Below are 20,353 nucleotides of genomic sequence, written 5' to 3' on the forward strand. Positions count from 1 at the left end.
GTACTTCAGTACTACATTTACATGCTTCAATGAAACAGCAGGAGAATGAACTGTCAGACCTGGTGTTCAGAGATGTTAAGGAATTCTTCACATTGGGATTATATTATAACCCAGTAACTACAAAAGGCAGTAGTTGCTGGAACAGGGGGATGGTGGCTTGGTTTAGATACCAAGGTAAAAATGAACCTGAATTGGACTCTTTATGTCAGTAGAAGTGGGCAGTATGAAGACACAGTTCATTAATTAGATGTCTGCTTTTGGGTGAGATGGATCCTTGCCTTGAATTGCTTCTTTCTCCCAACTTGTTCCACGACTACCTGCTCATAAATAGCTGTCTTCAGGAACTCCACCCAAAATTTCGTTGAAGGTCAGTTTAGCAGTGAAACAAGACCACTTTGTCAATGGGTGGTGTTACAGAAGGAATGTATAACGAGTCATTTCTCCAGTTAATGTAAAACCAAAGGAAACCAAAATGCAAATAACTTGCTTCAACACTCATCAAGTTGTACTCTCAAATGCCTGTTTTATTACAAACACATAAGTACGATTGAAATCACTAAAACTCTCAATGTGAATAAGAATTGTGCCAAATTTACACAAAAATATCACTGGAATCATGTTAAATGCTTCAAGTGGACTGCAGAACTGTTTCTTTAATGTTTAATTTTACAAAAAAGTACTGTATATTTCATGTTATCTTTTCAGTACACTTTGAAACTTTAATCAGTTGATTCAAATGGGTATTTTTTGGTATTTCTGTTGGAAGCTGTTCACCTCAGACTTTTATTCCTCTGTGTTGTTCTGTACAAAAAATGTGTTAAAAGTTTGACAAGTGTTGCCAAAGTTAAAAAATTAACACTGGAACTTTTTTTAAGAGATAATACAATTTGATTGTGAATTCTCCACTGGTACTTTTAAGGCATTTGCCAAAATTCATGACAAGTCTAAAAATGAATTTGATAGCACAGTTACATTTGCTTCCAAAATGTAATTATGAATGGTCTAAATGGTATCATCAGCAATAAATTTAAATTAAATTGATTTCTTAGAATATAGAATCCACAAGTTGCCTTGGTTTTGGGTTTTTTTTTAAATTGTTTTGGATCTTTAACTGGAAGAAAAAGAAGGAGGAAATGGATAGGTGATATATAAGCATTTGAAAGAACATCAGAGTAACAAATTAGATTTGGTCTGCTTATCTCAGATTTTAAGAGCATAACAGTACATTACTTACTGAAATGCTAGACTGCAGTTTAAAAGGTAGAACACAATTCCCTGTTATCTGTATTTATGCAATTGAAGAAGGCATATAATATGAATTATGACACCTCCAAATACTGTGTTTCTTGGTTTGATTTTGCAGTGATGAACAGCAGAGGGACTATTTAATGGAGAGAAGAGATCTGGCTATTGATTTTATTTTTTCTTTAGTATTAATAGAAGTTTTGAAACAGGTAGGAGTTCTCAAATTGTCCATTAACTAATAAATTATGGAAATTAACAATGCAAGTGAATTTTGGGATTCTTCTTTCTGTTTGCATCTTTAAGATTAAAATAAATTAATGAAATATATCCTGCATGCTTCTTCATTGCTGTCTTTCTTGCACCTGTATGATACATAGCATTCTGTGCTCATACTGACCTTACTTTGCCAAGTTTTTGGAGCTAAAGTATTTATCTTCAAAACTAAATAAACATAGAATGGCTGTCTCATTTTAACTATTTTGTTAGCTACCTGCTATTTTAACTGATATATTTCTGAATGGATTATATCCCTCAGTAATACTAGCATATATGTACTTGTTATATTTTATTTTATGTTTCCAGATTCCACTTCATCCTGTAATAGACAGTTTGGTAAATGATGTTATTAACTTGGCTTTCAAGCACTTTAAGTACAAAGAAGGGTAAGGCTCTTTTTCATGCAAAAATTCTATGAAAAAGATACTTTCTTATTTTTGTAATAGTTGTGGTTTAAACAGTATGTTTTCTCAGCTGAGAATTCTTTCTTGTGTCTTGCTAGGTACCTTGGTCCTAACACTGGGAATATGCACATTGTTGCAGATTTGTATGCAGAAGTAATAGGTGTTCTAGCTCAAGCAAAGTAAGAAAAATTCAATCTATTATTTCCTTCATAAATATGACAAAGTCTGCTTGCTTAGCATGTGAATACTCTGATTTTCTCACTTTCTTTAATTATTCTGTAGGAATAAGTTATTTCAGTTCATTGGCCTTCTATTTATCCAGATGTTCTAGAACACAGGCCTCTAGGGAATCACAGGCTTTCTGCATCTAGTCCGGTGATACTGAATAAATTCAACTCAACTGCAGCAGCATTATTTTTCCTATCTCAGCAATGACGTCTGTAGAAAGCCCAAAGGGCTGAAGAGAGCTATTTTAACTAGCTTTTTTGTAGATGCTATTTTTTCTTTAGCTGGGCAAACCTATAAATGGCTGTCCTCCTGCATAGCAACAATGTTAAGGCTCTCTGCAGCAATTTCAGCTCAGAACTTAATGCATCTGCTTCTGAACCCTTCATCCTTCTTAGAACAGATGACATAAAACATTTTGTGGGTCAGATCTTAAATTTTGAATTTGGAAACAGTCAAACTCAGGATCTCATGTAGCCAATATAGCTTTTCATTGTACCGTTAAACCACAAACTAGGTAGAGATGAATTTTACTGCCCTGATGTAATGCTATCTGTCTCCTGACACTTCGGTGTTGCTGAGGCCGAGTCTCAGCTCTACAAAGCAAGTCAGTTTGGCCTGATGTGGCTAAAACAGTTTGAGATTCTGGAAATCATATAAATTCAGCTAAGGTCTTACCTGGGCCTCTGAACTGGCTGGGTAAAATGCAAAGGGAGAAGTTGCATCTGGATCCAAAGCTTCACATTGACTGTCAAAGTTCTGAAGGGCCTTGTTAAGATGTTTCTGTAACTGAAGGGCTTCTTCCTGCTAACCTATTTCTTTCAATTCACATGGGTTGTCTATCAAAGAGGATACCAAGAGGTTGTTACATGGTACACCCACCAAGACAATTACCATCTTTCCATTTTGTCTCAAAAAGGGTAGGAGGTCCTGTTGGATGCCCTTTCCATATGTAATTTTTATGCACAATGTGTCTCCAAAGACATCTTCAATAGATTTGTGGGGGAGAACAAAAATGATCACAGAGCGCTCTACCCCAAGTTATTGTAGTTTGTTAATGCTTAAGTGTTACTGTAATGGCTATTAGGGGAAAAACTGAAGGGACAAACTGCCTATATGAATATTTTTCAGAGTTATAGTATAATCATTTTCTTTTGAAAATATTACATGTACTTGCAAGATAGCTATCTTTCATCATGGATTTTTGAAAAACGTTTGAAGGGGTTATTTAAATGATACTGTTAGCTCTTATGTAAAAGAGGTGCATGGTAATAAAATAATTTCAAATATGTGGTTATCTAAAGGGACTAAGATCAGGCTGTATGCTTCCTTTTCTCAGTTTATTACAAGTGAAAGAAAGCTAAACCAAAAAAAAATCTATTCAAGTACTTTCAAGTACTGAGTGAAATGGTACTTTTATACAACCTAAGTTTTATCTTCTTTAGGTTTTTCCCAATCTGTATACCTTGCAGTACATTTCAAATATTGATTTTGAACTTTTTGAAACTAACCAATCTGAATTCATAGATTTCCTGCTGTAAAGAAGAAATTTATGGCAGAGCTAAAAGAGTTGCGGCATAAAGAACAAAGCCCGTATGTAGTTCAAAGCATCATCAGTCTTATAATGGGAATGAAATTCTTTCGCATTAAGATGTATCCTGTGGAGGACTTTGAAGCTTCTCTTCAGTTTATGCAGGTAAAATTTTTAATGACATAGCTGTGGTTTCCCAGACCTTTCTGAATGGACTAGCCTTCACTTTCCATGTAATATTCTAGGAGATTTTCCATATGTCATTTCCACATAAACCTACGTGCAGCTAAAGCTTTCTGCTTCTTATGAACCCCATACCAGCTTTTCATAATTATATACCTCTAGTCCCTAGAGCTCACCCTCCAGCTGAAGAGGTTTTGTTCTGTAGCCCCCAGCCCTTCCACCCCACTATCCCACAGCTGTCCCTTGCCCTGTGTCTGTGCCTAGCTGTGTCTCCCTAGCTGTTCACTGCCTCCAAAGTGAATCTTCTAGTACTCACACAGTTGCCAGAAAAGAGAAGAATTTCTAATGGAGGAAGACACTGAGGAAGAGACAGAGAATTGAGACAAAAGCTGGATGGACTTTCCTTTGCACATGTTGTCTCCTTCTACCACACCTTCCTCCTGTTTGCTGTAGAGTGCATTCGGTACTCTCCTGGTTTAAAAGTCACTAGTACAGAACATAGTTTGACTACAATGAATGCTTTAAATTAATAGGTTACATAATTTTGTAAAAGGCAAGCAATTACTTAATGTTTCAGAGTTCTTGCTGGTAATGTTCAATTGGTTTTGTTCCCACCAGCAGGTTTCTTTAGCTTAATCTTTCTATTGCCCTTTTTTTTCTTGGGCTCACCCACATGGTTACATGCTTTGCACCCACTCATCCAGTAAAATAAATATTTTATATAAAGGTCCATGTAAAGTTTAGTGTATCGATGGTGTAAATGGAGGAAAAAAAATCAATGTTAGATGCCCACAAGTAAGGATATGGCATTGGAATACAAATATACATGCATACAGACACAGTGAGCTTTTTCTTTTAAGTCCTGAACAGGAAGCACATTCTATTTCAGCTTTACAATATCATCTAAACCATATTTAATTGCATATTTAAGACATATTTAACAACACAGAAAGAGGTAATTTTTTTTCTTACCTTACTCTTAATTGTGTAGACACATACTAGCATGTGTCAACTTAGTTTAAGTTATCAAGAGCTGGCAAAGTACCAAAGTAATATGTGTTCACTTGACTTCATGAGTGAATGAGGTTATGGCTCAGCTTTATCCAGTGTTCACTACTATTAAAATCTGTGGTAAAAATCCTTCCAGTAAAAGTGAAATTTGGATCTCTGCCTTGCCCTGCTACAATCTCTAAGTACTAAATGAATTCTTACATTTACTACTCTGCATCATAAGATGCACTTGTGCATGTGGGAAAACCTTGTTTTCTCAGTTTGGTGAAGTACATTTCAACTCTTTGGGCAGTTTGTCTGTTTGAGTATCTCCATGCAGTGTTTCACCTAAAACCTCAGTCACACAGTGCTGCTGTAGTAGAGAGAGATGCTTTCAAAGGGTCAGCTAATTTCAGGAGTGAGCTCCAGAAGAGCCTGTCTTCCCCCAAAGAGTGCAGAAGCACCTCAGGAAGGCTGGCTGGTCTGACTGAAGCCATGTGTTGTATAACCCTGTTAGCACACAGGAAAAAAGTATGCATGATCTGAGATTTAAATTGCTCTGCATGACTGTGAAGGAAAAATGGTCAGTGGGGACCTTCCTCCTACAGTCAGGGGCTGTTTGGGCCTTGAACCCAGAGAAAAAGTAACTGGGGCAATAGGATTTGTCATCCTCAGAGAAGTTGTACACGCAAGTGGGTGGATGCTTATCTCCCCTCCCTCACTTCCTGAGCAACACAGCTGTCTGGAGAGTAGTTCACTGTATGTTTAGGACAAAGTCTGTTTTTATTTTTTTCTTAATTCCCAGATGCAGGCTGGAAATTGTCCTCACATAGCACAATTCCATATTGACCCGCAATATGCAACGAATCCTAGCAATGAAATTCATCCAAAAATATTTACAGTTACATTGTCCATTGCCCTGTGTGTCTTAACCAGAGGATTACATTCCTTTTCTGGCTTCTCAAAGCATTGTGTGAAGCACTCCATGTTGACTATTAGTTTTGCTCCTGAAGATACACACAGGGCATGAGGTCAATTCAATTTCCAGTCCAAAACACCACCAGGCACAGCTGGAGTCAGTGGAGACTTTCTGGATTAGAGCAACAGCTCCTTGATCTTGACTTATGTCCTGCTTTCTGCTTGCTGCAAAATGCAGATTTAGAAGTTAAGAGGCAAATGTTTTCAGTGGGATTTGCAGGATAAAAATAGTCACTGACACGTGATTCACATTCAGCAAACATTCAGGGGTCTTTATTCCAGCTGATATGCAATTTATGTTTCTTGTATTTTCTTTTTTAATTTAGGAATGTGCACATTATTTCCTTGAAGTTAAAGACAAAGATATCAAGCATGCACTGGCAGGACTGTTTGTTGAAATTCTTGTCCCCGTAGCTGCTGTAAGTTTATTTTTGATGTTGTTTGCATAATATTTTAAAATTAGATAAAACAGCTTTTGAAATAGTTTTTTTACTGACATGAAATTTTATTTCAGGCTGTTAAAAATGAAGTGAATGTCCCCTGTCTGAGGAACTTTGTTGAAAGCCTGTATGATACAACGCTTGAACTTTCATCCCGAAAGAAACACTCATTGGTTAGTAACTCTAAGAAGCAGAGGTTAAAATTTATTGTCACAAATATTTCTGAGCAAGACCCTTGGGAAATTGCAAAATGTTTTATTTGCATTTGGCTATAACCAATACATTTCTATTTGCAGGGAAAATTACTGTGTTTCCAGAAAATAACTATAATTATTTTACTGATAATATAGTCTAAATTAGTCTGAATCAAATATGTTTTCAGCTTCTGGTTTTGTGATTATTAAATGGTTATGTTTTCTCGTAGTTGTTATGTATAAACATTAGGAGAAGAGGAGAAAGAATAGAGTTCACTTCTTGTCAAGCGAGAACAAATGAGGCATGTGGGAAAAACTCTTTAACGGGGCTTAAATAATACATTGTAGGAAGGAAAAAATTTATAACACATGCCCTTTTAAATCCATAACTTGGCAACTATGTAGCTCCCTATTTCATTTTTTTTCATGTGAGATGAACAGTGGCACTGCAGTGTATTTTTGGAATCATGAGTTGATCTGAATTAAATGAGGATCTGAGTCAGTTTGATGCTGGCTGCCTTAAGCAGTCTGTCTCTCCAACTGGGTCAGCGCCTGCCAGCAGTGTGGCATTAGCTAATCCATTTTGAAGTCTTGAGCCTTTTAAGTAAAGAAAGTTTGTCATTTGTCCTTCCTCATTCTAGGGGAAAGTCAAAAAGACTTTGCTGTTTCCAGTTCTTTCAGCAAATGCTGGTCACTGGCGCTAGCGAAACTGCTGGGAGGACTGCAGGAGCATGCTGGAGCTCTCTGCCTGTTACAGCATTCCCAGGGGACAGTCAGAGCATCCCCTGGGCTGCAGTCCTGATCCAGTTTGATTAGTGGGAGGCTTGAGATTTCTTATTTCACTCTGCTTGTGTTCGTGTGGCTCCGTTCCACTCTATTGAGTTAATAAAACATTGTTGGAATTGCAGCAGGGTAGAGCTTTTTGTACAGTTGTTACATTAAATAGAACTTCCCAAACTGTGGCCATACTTGCCAAAGTCAATACTACATTCTTGAGAAAGGATTGCACAGCTGGGCCTTTGCATTTGATTGCTTGTCTACACATACCACACTGGAGGCTACATAGTTAAAAACGACAAAATAGAATAGATTCTTGTGAGGGTGTGATCAGAAATACAAACATTGCGAGGAGGAGGAGGGGAAAGGCAAACAGTTGACAGAAATAGCTGCAGTGCATATTTCCAGACTTCCAGGAAGAAAGCACACTCCTTAAAGTCTGAACTGGACCAAGATCAGTGTTTGGTGAATCCATGCACTCACTGTACTGACAGGATGGGGGAAGTCATCTTGCTTCATTTTCTATCTAAAAGTACCTCGTATGAGCTAGTCATTAAGGTTCCTTGGTAGTGAATGGAGAGAATTAGGAAATTCCAGGAGATGGTTTATCTTCCCTCCTAGGGATCTTCCTTAGGGTGGGCTGTAACACTCTTGGAATGTTACTAAACTCTGTGATCCAGTCAAGTACTCAATTGTATAGTAAGAAAGTGTTCTGTGAGAAGATTTCAGGTATCCTGTCCCATATGTATTTTGGAGATGATTATAAAAATTAAAATTAATGTACATTTGCCATTTGCTCAAGAAATTAGCCTAGATATGGACAGTTTATGTTATGTCTTAGTGGAACAGAAACTGAGATTTAGAATGTGTTTATACTTTGAGCTGTGACTGAAGTTAGAATTTAGAGATAATTTTTAAAATAATTCATCTTAAAGTGAATGTTACCTTATTTTTTACTAACACCTTTTGTGTCGTGACTGGATTTATTAACATTACAACTGAAACCTTAGTCTTCTTGAAATAGCTGAGTCAGTTTCCAAATCATTAGGTGCATTTTAGCTTATTTTGTAGTGTATTGTTTACAAGTGTTAAAGTAAGTGTTGACAAAGATACTGGGTTACAGTATTTCAACTTCTGTGTTCTTCTTTGCTTCCTTTTTTTTTTCACTTCACAAGTTGTAACTCCCAGCAAATCCCGGCGTTCCCTGGGTTTTAACACAATTCTTTGACGTGTCTCGCGGTAAATATTGTGACTGCAGATTTTGAGGAGTAATAGCCGTCTGATTCACAAGTTCCAACAATCTCTGTGGGTCCTGTTTTTATAATAATAAAGTTTAGTTATTTCCATGCTTTTATTTCTCAGTAAACTGGCAGAACTTAGCCCTGGGAGTCTGTAAAATTGTGCCCTATCTCACACTGCTATGAGTACACATGTGGTAGGTTTTAGTTCATCCTTGAAAGGTATCTGTAACAACTTTAGAGAAGGCTCCTTTTAAATACTACTGCTTACTAATGTGTTTATGTTGGCTAACTTGTATTGCACAACATGGAAGGATTAGAACTTCAAGTTTACAGTAGCTCTATTAAATTAGTTTTGTGTGCTGTAGACATGCAAATAACACTTTATTGACATCCATTTCCTCTTTAGGCTTTGTACCCCTTGGTAACATGCCTGCTTTGTGTCAGTCAGAAGCAGTTCTTTTTAAACAGATGGCATGTTTTCCTCAACAACTGCCTTTCCAATCTTAAGGTTAGTATCTCTTGGTTTTAATATTGTATTCAGAGTTCAGTATGCACTGTAGATCTGTTGCATAGCCTTTTTAGGTAAATGTGCTGAGTTATTGCTATCATCTGATTCCATACATAACTTTATTCCTGACAGTACAAGTTCTTTAGCTGTGCAGGTTTTTTCAACGGCAAAAAAATATTCTTAGATCTAGTTTGAATTTCTACTGTTCCTCTAACTCAAAGCAAGACTGAGTCAAACACCTGTGAAACAGAAAAAAATTGCTGATGGAAGTTAATAAGTTGAGTGACATACCGAAACTGAGCTAGTAGTAACTTGCTATTTTCACATAAGCATTGGAAACAAAGAACTTGTTATTGCTTTTTCAAAATGGAACTACTTGTAGGACACGGATTCCATTGCTTATTTCACTTGTGTTAACTGTTTGCATTACAAAAACCCTAAACTGTTTCAAGTTTTTTCCTCCATGTAGCCCTTCTTATTCCCTTACCATATGTTAGATCTTTGAGGTTTAAGGTTAGTTTTCCCCTGCAGTCTGCTGTGGTTCCCAGGCTGCACGTAGTGTTCAGGGCACATGTGCTAGTTATCATTGCTGCTCCTCCACGTGCCTTTTACTTTTGCAATAACTCATGTCCCATGCCATGCTAAAACTGCAGCCCTGTCAAAGGATGCTCCTGTGCCCACCTGAAAAGGGCAATATAAGAAATACAGTGAAGTGATTAGAGCAAATGAAGGGCCTCCCTACTGTGTCTCGATGAACCAGTGGTTTGGAGGCTTCTGCTAACAACACACTTCAAACTTCACACAAACTTCACATTTCAGCCACTTTCTCAGCTAAGAGGCAAATATCTGCTCCCCAAAAGTTGAGTTCTCAAGCTTATCAAAAAGGGACATATTACCTCCTCTTTTGCTGTTGCCTTCTGGCCATACTTACTCTCTGTCTTAGTGAAACAATTCGTATTGGCTGTCTTCATATGGATCCTACTATTAGAATAGCTCTTCAGAATGTTCAGTCTGCCTAAAGATTTCTTTCTGCCTTTAGTACTTGAATATCTAACCTTCAGTGAAGATGCATTAGAATCTTACTTGCAAAGTGATTCAGAAAACAACCTTGTTGTTATTGAATCTAATTTTATGGGGTTTTATGCAATTGTACAAGCTTCAGAAAAGGCAAAGCAAGGTGGGAATATATATTTTTCTGAAAATTGAAGAGATCATGACAAATTATTTGAAACCATTAGAGAAAATATAAGAAAAGTTGGTCCTATCTTACTGATTGAAAATAAAATTGGAATTTATCTTGCAACCTGTAATTCATTGATAGATACTTTGATTTATAAGGCTCTCAGATTAGTGTTATGGCACTCATTCAATCTTTACTTTGAGGAGAAAGTAAGGTAGCTGAATATGTGGCTAAAGTAAGAAAGTGATTGGCCACTCCTTCCCAGTACAGAGAAAGAGATGCCCCAACCGTTGAAACAATCTTTTCCCCAGACAGGCTGGCACCTCAAAACCCAAGCCAAACTCACACAGCTGGAGGAAAAGCTGGAAATCCATCTGTTAGGGGGAGAGTTGTTCACATCAACACCATGAGCTTGGACAAATCTTGCTCATGGACATGCCCTTAATGTCCCTAGATGTATCTTGGGCTTTTTATCATCTTCTTAATCCTGTTTCTGCCATGCAGCTTACTGATCTGACAAAAAACTGGTCTACTATTTTTTGAAAACTCCAATGATACTGGTCTCAGCCCTTTTCTCCTCCCTCTTTCTCAATGGCCCTCACAGCTAAGTACCTCATCACTGGGCTATTTGGACATTTGCTGACAGATAGCTTCCTCCTCTGCTACACAGCCTCTTGCTACCTAAACTCAGCCACAGCCTGCTGTTTTCCTGAAAGCTTTGGAATAAGAATAAATTTTGATAAACGTACTTCATCACTTGTTGAAGAAATAAAATTCTCAGGTCTGAATTGTACAAGGACTGACATGATTATACCTGATGAAAAATAGATTGGAAGTAAAGAGGTTAATAAACAAATTAAAGGTTAATAAACAAATTGATTGTAACTGATTTTATTATTTTAAAATCCTGCAGAGATTAATATGCCAAGTAAACTTCGGCATTCCTTTTACTACTTATTCCAAACATGTGTGACAACCATTGTATACTGCTATAATAAACAAAAACTTTTATTCAGTTTTCTGTCCATATAAAACTTTATTGCATAAAATGTGTTGTCAAGAAGTTTAATGGAAATTGGGGCCCAAAAACAGTGTTTCCATTCCTAAGCTTGTGATAGATGCCACGCTGAACGTTGGAAGTTGTCTCCCATATCACTGGCAAATTGTCTTCCCTCATTTTGCAGGACCCAGACCCGTACACATTCAGGAATTTCTGATGGCATCAGTTGCAGTTTCTTTGATCAAACCGCTGTCTTTGATCTGTGGCTCAACATTTGTCTGCCAAAAATATCTCAGATTTTTGCTGTGGAGATTTGCCCTGTGGGCCAGGCAAACCTTATCTCAGGTCAAAGTGTACTGGACTCCTGCAAAGTTTAACCCAGCAGATGGCTCAACACGTGGGAGACCATCTGATTGGACTGCACTTACTTGTTTCTTACAACTGCCACAGAAACAGAAAACTGCATATGACTGAGCAGACCCAAAGGCAATCCTGTACTAGTTTCTAAAAATAAACAGCAATCCAGACAGATAAACCAATTCAGTCCAGCTGATCACAGATGCCATGTTAATTAGGCCTGCCTAAACATCCACTGATTCTTGTCCTTTCACTTTTGAGTATGTGTGGTACATTCTTTTATCTGTTCTTAGTACCAAGCCTCCACCATAGTGCAACAACTTTTAAATTTATGTAATCCACTGAATAGGAGTTTTTATTTTCATAGTCAAATTGTGGGGGTTTTCAAACAGAGATTTTAAATTTTAACATGTATCTTATTTAACTAACTTGATACTTGGGTTTTTCAACAACTTTAGTAGTAACAGAAGCAGGTTGGATGCATGAGCATCCTACAGCTACAGGAATGGAGCTCTGAGCAGTGATGAGGCTCTTTTTTTTGTAGTTTCATTATCAAAACACTGAATGTTGGCATCCTTTAAGTATAAAACTTCCTTGCTAATTTGTACCTGAAGTTTTTCTTATGTGATATGTTTCTCTAGAATAAGGACCCAAAAATGGCTCGAGTTGCACTGGAATCTCTATACAGACTACTGTGGGTTTACATGATCAGAATTAAATGTGAAAGCAACACAGCTACCCAAAGGTAAAGTGTATTTATTTGTAATGAAAATCCTTTGTAGAGTGGATGTTTCAAGTGAAGAGGTTTTATAGCTCTCCTGAATTCCTTCAAACTGTACCTATTTTTGTTGCAAAATAAGAAATGCGGCTGTACACAACAAAATATTCCCTCTTGTGGCACTGTCCATTACAGAATGAAAATTGCTGTATCAAGTGTTTCTGCTTTTGGAAAAATTAGAAGCAACTCCTTGTTCAGTGTAAGCTAAAAATACTTTCATAGTGGCTATTGACTGGTTAATTTATTTGTAATGTAGTAATGAAATAAAATAATTACACTGAATTTGTAGCAATGGATCAGAATAAGACACCCCATTACATTTTCACTTCAAAGGAAGTTTTTTCTGGTCTGTCTAGATGGAGTGTCATGACGATCTGCAAGGTCCAAAAATGTCTAATGTTCATTTTTCTTTTGCAGTCGACTTATTACTATTGTCACAACCCTTTTCCCAAAAGGGTCCCGTGGTGTTGTGCCAAGAGATATGCCTCTAAACATCTTCGTGAAGATAATACAGTTTATTGCACAGGTATGGGAGAGCCATGAGTATATCTTTCCATATAATGAAAAATTATTTTTCCAATAACAAATTAACAAATAAGTAAACTTCTAATGACTGAATTTTTTACCACCCTGCTGACATTATCTTTCATCCAGGGAATGATGAAAATATTATACACTGAGCTGGGGCAAACGTGTTTTGAACAACAGGTTTTGATTAACCTCATTCCATTGAAAATAGATTAAAATGTGTTCACTTCACTCACAAGTAATTTTTGTCAGTTTTTAAAATTTCCAGCAAGTCAAAAAATGCATTTGTTAACACACTGTGACTGTCCATAATGTTCAAAATAATAGGCCATGTTTCATCCTGATACTGATTCATCCCTGGTGTATAGGACAATAAGTTGCACTGCTTTCAAAGCAGTAAGTCAGATGTCAACTGAGTTCAGCATGGAGCTGACACGTGTAGTTTTCATCAGTTCAAATGGGAACTGCTAAAATAGACTAACCTGCAGTACTGGGAGCTTCATCTCTTTTATGACTTAAATTCAGAAAATTTTCCCATTGAGCTAAGCACTTAAGCACATACTTAAAATCTCTGAATAGGAATGAAGCAAACAGATGCTTAAAATCTTCCCTTAACTGTGCCATCTGTGAATAAGCTCTTTTTATGTAAAATACTGTGTTAGTGCCATAATTACTGCAGTTTAAATGAAATAATTAAAAGCTTTATTTCCAAAATGGATCATTTTCTATTTAAATGCTATACATTTTGGATTTTGTCAACATAAAGCATTGTTAAAAGCTTAGATCTGATAACATGTTCTACATATTTCTGAAAATCTGTTTTTCCATATATTTAAATAAACCCTGATTAAACTGGTGTTCAGCATTCTATAGCCTTAATGAAAATAACTAACAGAAGTGAGCAGCTTACTGATTTGCAGTATTTTTGCTATTTTAGGAACGTTTAGATTTTGCAATGAAAGAAATTATCTTTGACTTCCTTTGTGTTGGAAAACCTGCAAAAGCTTTCAGTCTCAACCCTGAGGTATGATGTACATCTGTGCTTTTTTACTTCTCTTTTTTCTTTTTTTTTCTTTTTTTTTTTTTGCATTGTGCTACATTTACTTCCTGGTTACATTCTAAGCATGCTTTCACCTTTGTCCTGTTTTCAGGCAAAATCTTGAATCTGATTTATTAGTAAAATACATCTGTGAATTTCTAACTGTAAAATGTCACATTGTTTATGCCTTTCTGATGTTTTCTCAGTGAATAATATCAAATGTGAACTTGTGCAAATTTATAAAACAAAAAGAAAAATATAAATAAAACTATTGGTTGCAGTATGTTCTTAGCAGCAGTATGTCTGCTGTTGTTACATGCAATGCCTTTAACTTTATTTTAATAAAACAATAATTTTTCTGTAACAATGTCAATGTTTTTCAAAATAGTTTTGCTGAGTACATAATGCAAGAAAACTTGAAAAAGAAAACACTCTAATAAAATTATACCACTCTGACCAGCAAAACTCCACTGCTGTTGGTGTCATGAGTCAGCTTCCTAGTGCTTTACCTAGAGAAAACAATCAGAAATTTGAAAAACTTTAAATAAATCAAAATATAAATAAGTATTAAGAGAATAAAAAATTCTCTTAAGAATATACAATTCATTAAAATTTTGAAAATATTTTCCTTTGCAAATTAAAAAAAAATTCTAAAAAATTACTGATCTCTCATAAAACAGGTCTGTATTAATCTTGCAGAATTAAACAGTTGTATCTATTCACTAAGATGTTAAAATAGAGTGATTGCCTTTCACAAATTATATTTGCTAGAAAAATGTGAAAAAGTAGATTAAACGTTCTAAAACTTTCTACTGTAAAAAGCAGGGAAAATGAAAGGCAAGCTTTACTTTGAACACAGCTTTCATCTTTCTGTAGCAGAGTAAAAAAGAATGAAACAGAATTTTTGAGCGGGCAGTCCTCACCATGCTCTGGGTCAGCCACCTGCAGCATTGACTGAGAAAGGTCCTACAAAGGACATTTTGTGTTAGCCCAGCTGAGAGGGGGTGGACATAGTCCGTAGCTTCTTGTTGGATCAGCATCTGAAGTTTTACTGTTTCTCAACAGCATTGTAAGTCTGAAAAGAAGGACATTATAGTGCCACTTTTTTATGTACCTGGACTTTAGCATTCTGAAAAAAAGAATCCCCATAATCTGTGTAAATGCATCTCTGGGAGACTGTCAGTAGGACAGCCTCTTAGTTTTTGGAACACATTCCAGAGAAATTGAAAACATTCTAGTCTTTCAATCACTGCAATGAAAATCCTGCAAGTTTTCCTCTGGTGCATTCCCAGAAGGCATTCAGATCACTTAGATTCAGCTTCCTGATATTTTCACATTGTAGTTTTGGCATTGAACATCATTCAAGAATTTTCTCTCAGTATGATTAACCCTGGGGCCTTTCAAGACAGTTATTGATCTTTTTTTTCATAACAGATGTAGGTCATTTATGTTTAACTGAAGGTCCATTTAAGATGCATTGCTACGCTACAGATCATATCCAGGTGTTTTATCCTGAAGATAAAAAGATAATGTGCTAATGCAAATACTTAAAATTCTGAGAGGGGAGAGCACTGCTCACAGTGGAGATAAGAATTCACTATTTATTTCGTGGGTAGTTTTTGTGAAATATATCAGACTAGTTAATCTAGTGAAGATACAGAAAAAAATGCCAGCAAATGCATTCTTAACATTTCAAAGCGAGTGAAGAATATGAGTAGAATATGATTATTTGATTATGGAACTCATCCATCTTCTAAACTTCACAGAGAATGAATATTGGCCTGAGAGCTTTCTTGGTAATTGCTGATAGCTTGCAGCAAAAAGATGGTGAACCACCAATGCCAGTGACTGGAGCTGTCCTTCCCTCAGGAAACACTCTCAGAGTGAAGAAAACGTATTTGAGCAAAACTCTTACAGAGGAGGAAGCTAAAATGATAGGTCAGTAAGAGAATGGACAATACAGAAACTTGTGTGAGAATGGCTGTTTTCAGCACTTGATCAGAAGAAAAGTTTATTATTGTTAAGCATTTGATTTACTTTTGTATTGTAAGTATTTAATTTATTGTGTGTTCTAGTGAAATGTGTGGTTCAGTTTGACAAATGCCACTTTTTGTAGGTTATTCTGAAAAATCCTCAGTTGGGCTTCACAAGAGGTAGCAACCCTGTAATCTGAGAGAGGTTAAAGACACCGGTAGTCCTTAATCTCTCAGTGCTGATAGCTGTGTTTATTCATGGATATTCATCCTATTAGAAACAGTGCCTGTGTTCAAAGATGTACCACCTTTGAAAACCATCAAAGATGCCATTGATAGTCTCATTTTAATAGCAATATCTTCAACTTTCAAAATGGCAAAACTTTTCAATGTAAAATAATGTTGTACTGAAGTGCCTAAGTTAACAGCACTGCTGTCTTGGGCTTCAGTGTAGAGCAAGAATTCTGTACTGTAGAAGAGCCTCTCTATCATGCCCTGAAGGTGCCTGGTTTTGTTGGCAAAAAAAAAAAAATTTAAATTTGGTTGCTCCTCTTCACACTTCAGTAAGTCCCTAAAGTTGTGTGAATTAAATGAAGTCTAGTGGCAAAGACCTGCGTTGTACTCTGCTAGATCATTGTAGTAATATCAAGAAAATAAGCAGTGTAAGACCCACTGCTGTTGAAGTATTTGAAGTATTTGAAGATAGTATTCAATAACAAATGTTTGCACTATTAAATTCATGTATTAGCCATTAGCCATCCATTTTGTGATTTTATGATCCAGTATTCCAGTTTCCCTGTATAATATATAAGCGTTCCTTTTGGAGCAGGCAACATATTCTGGTTTTGGATTGGGATATCATTAGTAGTGGAATATACTATCTCATGAGGAAAGCATTTTTCTTACTTCATGCACCACAGCATGAGTAAGAAACTTTCTTTTTCAAAATATATATATATAAAAAAATATATATATATTTTTATATATATATAAATATAAATATATATATAAATATATATATCTATCTATATCTATATATATCTATATATATATCCCCAATTATACAAAACCACATATTTTTGCAGGTATGTCATTATATTATTCTCAAGTAAGGAAAGCTGTGGACAACATACTCAGACACCTGGACAAGGAAGTGGGTCGGTGCATGATGCTTACCAACATACAGATGCTTAACAAAGAACCTGAAGACATGATTACGTGAGTGCTAGACACTAATTCCCATGGAACATGCAGATGTAATTTTGGAACTTTTTCTCTATTTCTTTCTATCATGAGTCATCAGAGAAACAGCCAGAAACAGGAACATTTAGCTTAATTAGTGTATACTTAGAAAAAATGTTTATGACAAGTTGATTGTGCTTCTTTGAATGCTGCAGTGTTTGAGTGTTTGGAACTGAAGATGTTCTTTATGTCGGTAAAATCATGTGTGAATCCTGTGGTTTAGATGGTAGAAGTAGAATGCTAAAGTAGAAAACCTGGCAGCCTGTGCTCAGAACAGTATCTCAGGGTATATTTGCATCACTAAACTTCAAAATGAATGCAGTGAATTCTGTAAATCCCTATTAATAATAATTATCAAAAATTCCCTTTGGTTTTCTTGCCTGTAATCAAAATAAAATCTTAATTAAAAACCCAAGTAATCTTTTGATAAGGTTTGGATTTAAGCAGTATTCCACTGGAACAGAATCAAACCAGTGTGCTTCAAGCTGTGTTGAACAGCATCATTTTTCACTTTCATCCAGAATTATTAGTGAGGGATGTTTTGTGGAAAGAGAGAGCTGGTGAGGTGAACATCAAGTAGAGGTTAGAGACACAGACATCATCTTATACATGCAGAGCACAGATTGTAGAGATCTCAGCTGTAAGGAGACCTTGCATATCTTTCCTGTTAGAGCAGTAGACATGGTCATTATTCTAGAAAAGAAACAACTCCTGGAAAAAAGTTTGAGATGTAATGAAAGGACACTGCTCTCTTTGAGGTTTTTTTTTATTACTGCCCAAAAAATGTCAACTTACTGGGAGTACTGTGAGTGATAGACTGACTACCTGGTACAACTGATACAATCTTCATGTTTTAGTTCCTCTGGCCTTATTTGTTGCAGTGCCTCTAGGTGAGACTGTTAGCCATGTCACCAGCATTGTCTTACCTTTTTTATATTCATAGCTATTATTACTATCCAATAATATATTTTTCTTGTAGTCTTACCCCACATCCTGTTCAGTTCGCACCCCCAGTTTTCATAACCATTTTGGGTATTCAGGCTTTTGCGGTAAGGAAAGCAAGTTTTGAAACTCACGTTTTATTCCCAAGAGATAATTGCACAGTGAAACCTTGGGCACTAAGATTAAAAGTGTACTTAATATTTGCTATGAATATCCTTTGGATGGTTTTTCAGCATCACTAAAATTTTGTGTATTTTTAGAGTCAGTGAACAAATAGACTCAAAAGAGTTTTAAGTTTCAGGATGTCTTAAGATTTGGTAGTAATTTTTGTTATAAACATGAAGATTGGAATATTTAGACATGTAAGTTACTGCCCTTTGTGTTGTATTTTATATCCAGACGAGCTTCAATTTAATATATACACTTGAAAGGCCAACAACATTATAACACATTTTAACTTGTTCTTTCAAGGGAAAAATATCTGGGATGCTTAATTATCAGTTGATCTAAAATCATGTGAACTCACAATGTGAACATCAGTAGCTGTTACTATCAGGATTGAAAACGATCCTTTCAAAAAGTGCATTGTGGATATCTGGAAAAACCAACATTGTTTTTACGCAATTGCTTCCCTTTTGTTTACAGAACTCTATGCTTCACTGGAGTTACATATTTATTTTGAATTCTTATGGGCTTTTATTGGTAGATATCACACTGTATTTATGTACATTTTGAAGTTATTGCTTTTGTCATAGTTACATAGAGTTTATGTGTAAACTGTATAAAATGAATACCACAGTGGTATTTTTATTAACAAATAAAACAAGAATCTGAGAGAAGTACCTAGGCAGTGAGCAGACATAACATTGCAGATTCTGGAATTTTCTTTGGCAGTACTTGCTTCTAGACAATATTTTATTACTGGTCCTTTAAGCATTTATTGTTGAAGTAATAATTGCCAGTATGGAGAGTCTTATTAAAATCCTGAGTAAGAAGCATCCTTTGCATCCTGCACTGGGATATGAATTTCAATACTGGCTATAATTATTTTCCATCATTTGGTTAGAAGAGGGCATGCATTTTTCTAAAATACAAACCTGTCCTTGCAAGTACTTCAAAGGCTCCCCTTGCCTCCCTTGCGTGCTGCGCCTGGTAGCTCAGATGTTAAGTTGGGAACTTGAGCCTGAGGTTTGGATCTTCTCCTGCTACTCTTCTGACCAGCTGATAAGCCACAGAACACCCACAGATTTTATATTTATAAATAATTACTCATTTGGCTTCAGAAGAGTTTCCTCTCAAACTATTAATTTACAAGTCTCCATTTGAAATGCACAAACTTTGCCCTTGCTAGGGTCTGAGCATAAGGAAACTCTGCAAAGTTCCTTTTCCATTTCAAGTCATGAAGGAAGACTTGGTTTGCCTGCGTATAAAATTCCCAATGGCACTTTAATGTTTACAACTATAAAAATATAGATTTTGCACTAGTTATTAATCCAGCTACTATTACTTGCTTTACTGATAATAGGTGAAAGGGATTTGTTTTTAATTCTCAGTGAGTTGTTGCATTTTGCTCCCTTTCCATTCAGTTGCTGACACCTTTCAAGTTCTATCTGTTAGAAAACAGCCGTAATGAGACAGAGGTAATTAATCATTAATATAGTTTCTCCTAACTGTACCATTAAGACAGTTAATTAGAAAGACGTCAACATTTTATTCATGTAATATATATCTAAGCTGATAAGGAGGGTGTTAAGAGACAGTATGGTAGCCACTACAAAACTGTCTTTAATCCTAGAATTAAATAAGTCTAATATCAGTTTATGCCTTTTCTGTATGCACTGAACTCTTCTCAGTGTTACTCTCTGAAATAATGAGTACAGAATATCTTCTTTCAGCCTGCATTGCATCCAGGCTTTCTCTGTGGCTGAACACAAAAGTAAGATACCCAAATACAATGTCCTCTGTTGCATGGAGAGACAGAGCAATGTCGTAACCAGGGCAATGGACCAGGGTGCAGGAAAACTAAGTTCATTTTTTGTTTTATCGCTCCATTTCAGTGTGGTGTTACGTAGCTTACAATGTCTCTTTTCCCCCCCCTCATTCTTTTCTAGTTCTATTGGAAGCATATTAAAAGAGGAACAATTTTTCTCTGCATGCTTATAATATAGTCTCTAAATAGGACTTTACTTTTTTGATCCTTCCAAAACATATTCCAGGCTAATAATTAATAATATTGTGGGAAAAACTGCACAGTTTGAAATGCTGTTATGCTTTGGTAATTTCCTCTACACTCCATCGTCAGATAATAGATGATTGAGATAA

At 36.0% G+C, this 20,353-nt stretch overlaps 1 protein-coding gene across 7 annotated transcripts in view; it reads left to right on the top strand.

Annotated features, from left to right (window-relative positions):
* The window catches only part of FRY (FRY microtubule binding protein), a 225,272-nt gene that overhangs the window by 119,565 nt on the left and 85,354 nt on the right, over nt 1-20,353 (top strand). For all 7 annotated transcript variants that reach the window (XM_054272258.1, XM_054272257.1, XM_054272262.1 and 4 more), the window contains 12 exons: nt 1,364-1,454; nt 1,828-1,907; nt 2,024-2,104; nt 3,678-3,846; nt 6,159-6,251; nt 6,347-6,445; nt 8,891-8,992; nt 12,171-12,274; nt 12,725-12,833; nt 13,773-13,859; nt 15,641-15,812; nt 16,933-17,065. In XM_054272258.1, coding sequence (XP_054128233.1) covers nt 1,364-1,454; nt 1,828-1,907; nt 2,024-2,104; nt 3,678-3,846; nt 6,159-6,251; nt 6,347-6,445; nt 8,891-8,992; nt 12,171-12,274; nt 12,725-12,833; nt 13,773-13,859; nt 15,641-15,812; nt 16,933-17,065 — 1,320 coding nt within the window. The remainder of the gene's footprint in view (nt 1-1,363; nt 1,455-1,827; nt 1,908-2,023; nt 2,105-3,677; nt 3,847-6,158; nt 6,252-6,346; nt 6,446-8,890; nt 8,993-12,170; nt 12,275-12,724; nt 12,834-13,772; nt 13,860-15,640; nt 15,813-16,932; nt 17,066-20,353) is intronic.

The sequence above is a fragment of the Melozone crissalis genome, unplaced genomic scaffold (genome assembly GCF_028551555.1).
Source record: "Melozone crissalis strain CALT ecotype California unplaced genomic scaffold, PUWL_Pcris_2 ptg000013l_1, whole genome shotgun sequence".
Lineage (NCBI taxonomy): Eukaryota > Metazoa > Chordata > Aves > Passeriformes > Passerellidae > Melozone > Melozone crissalis.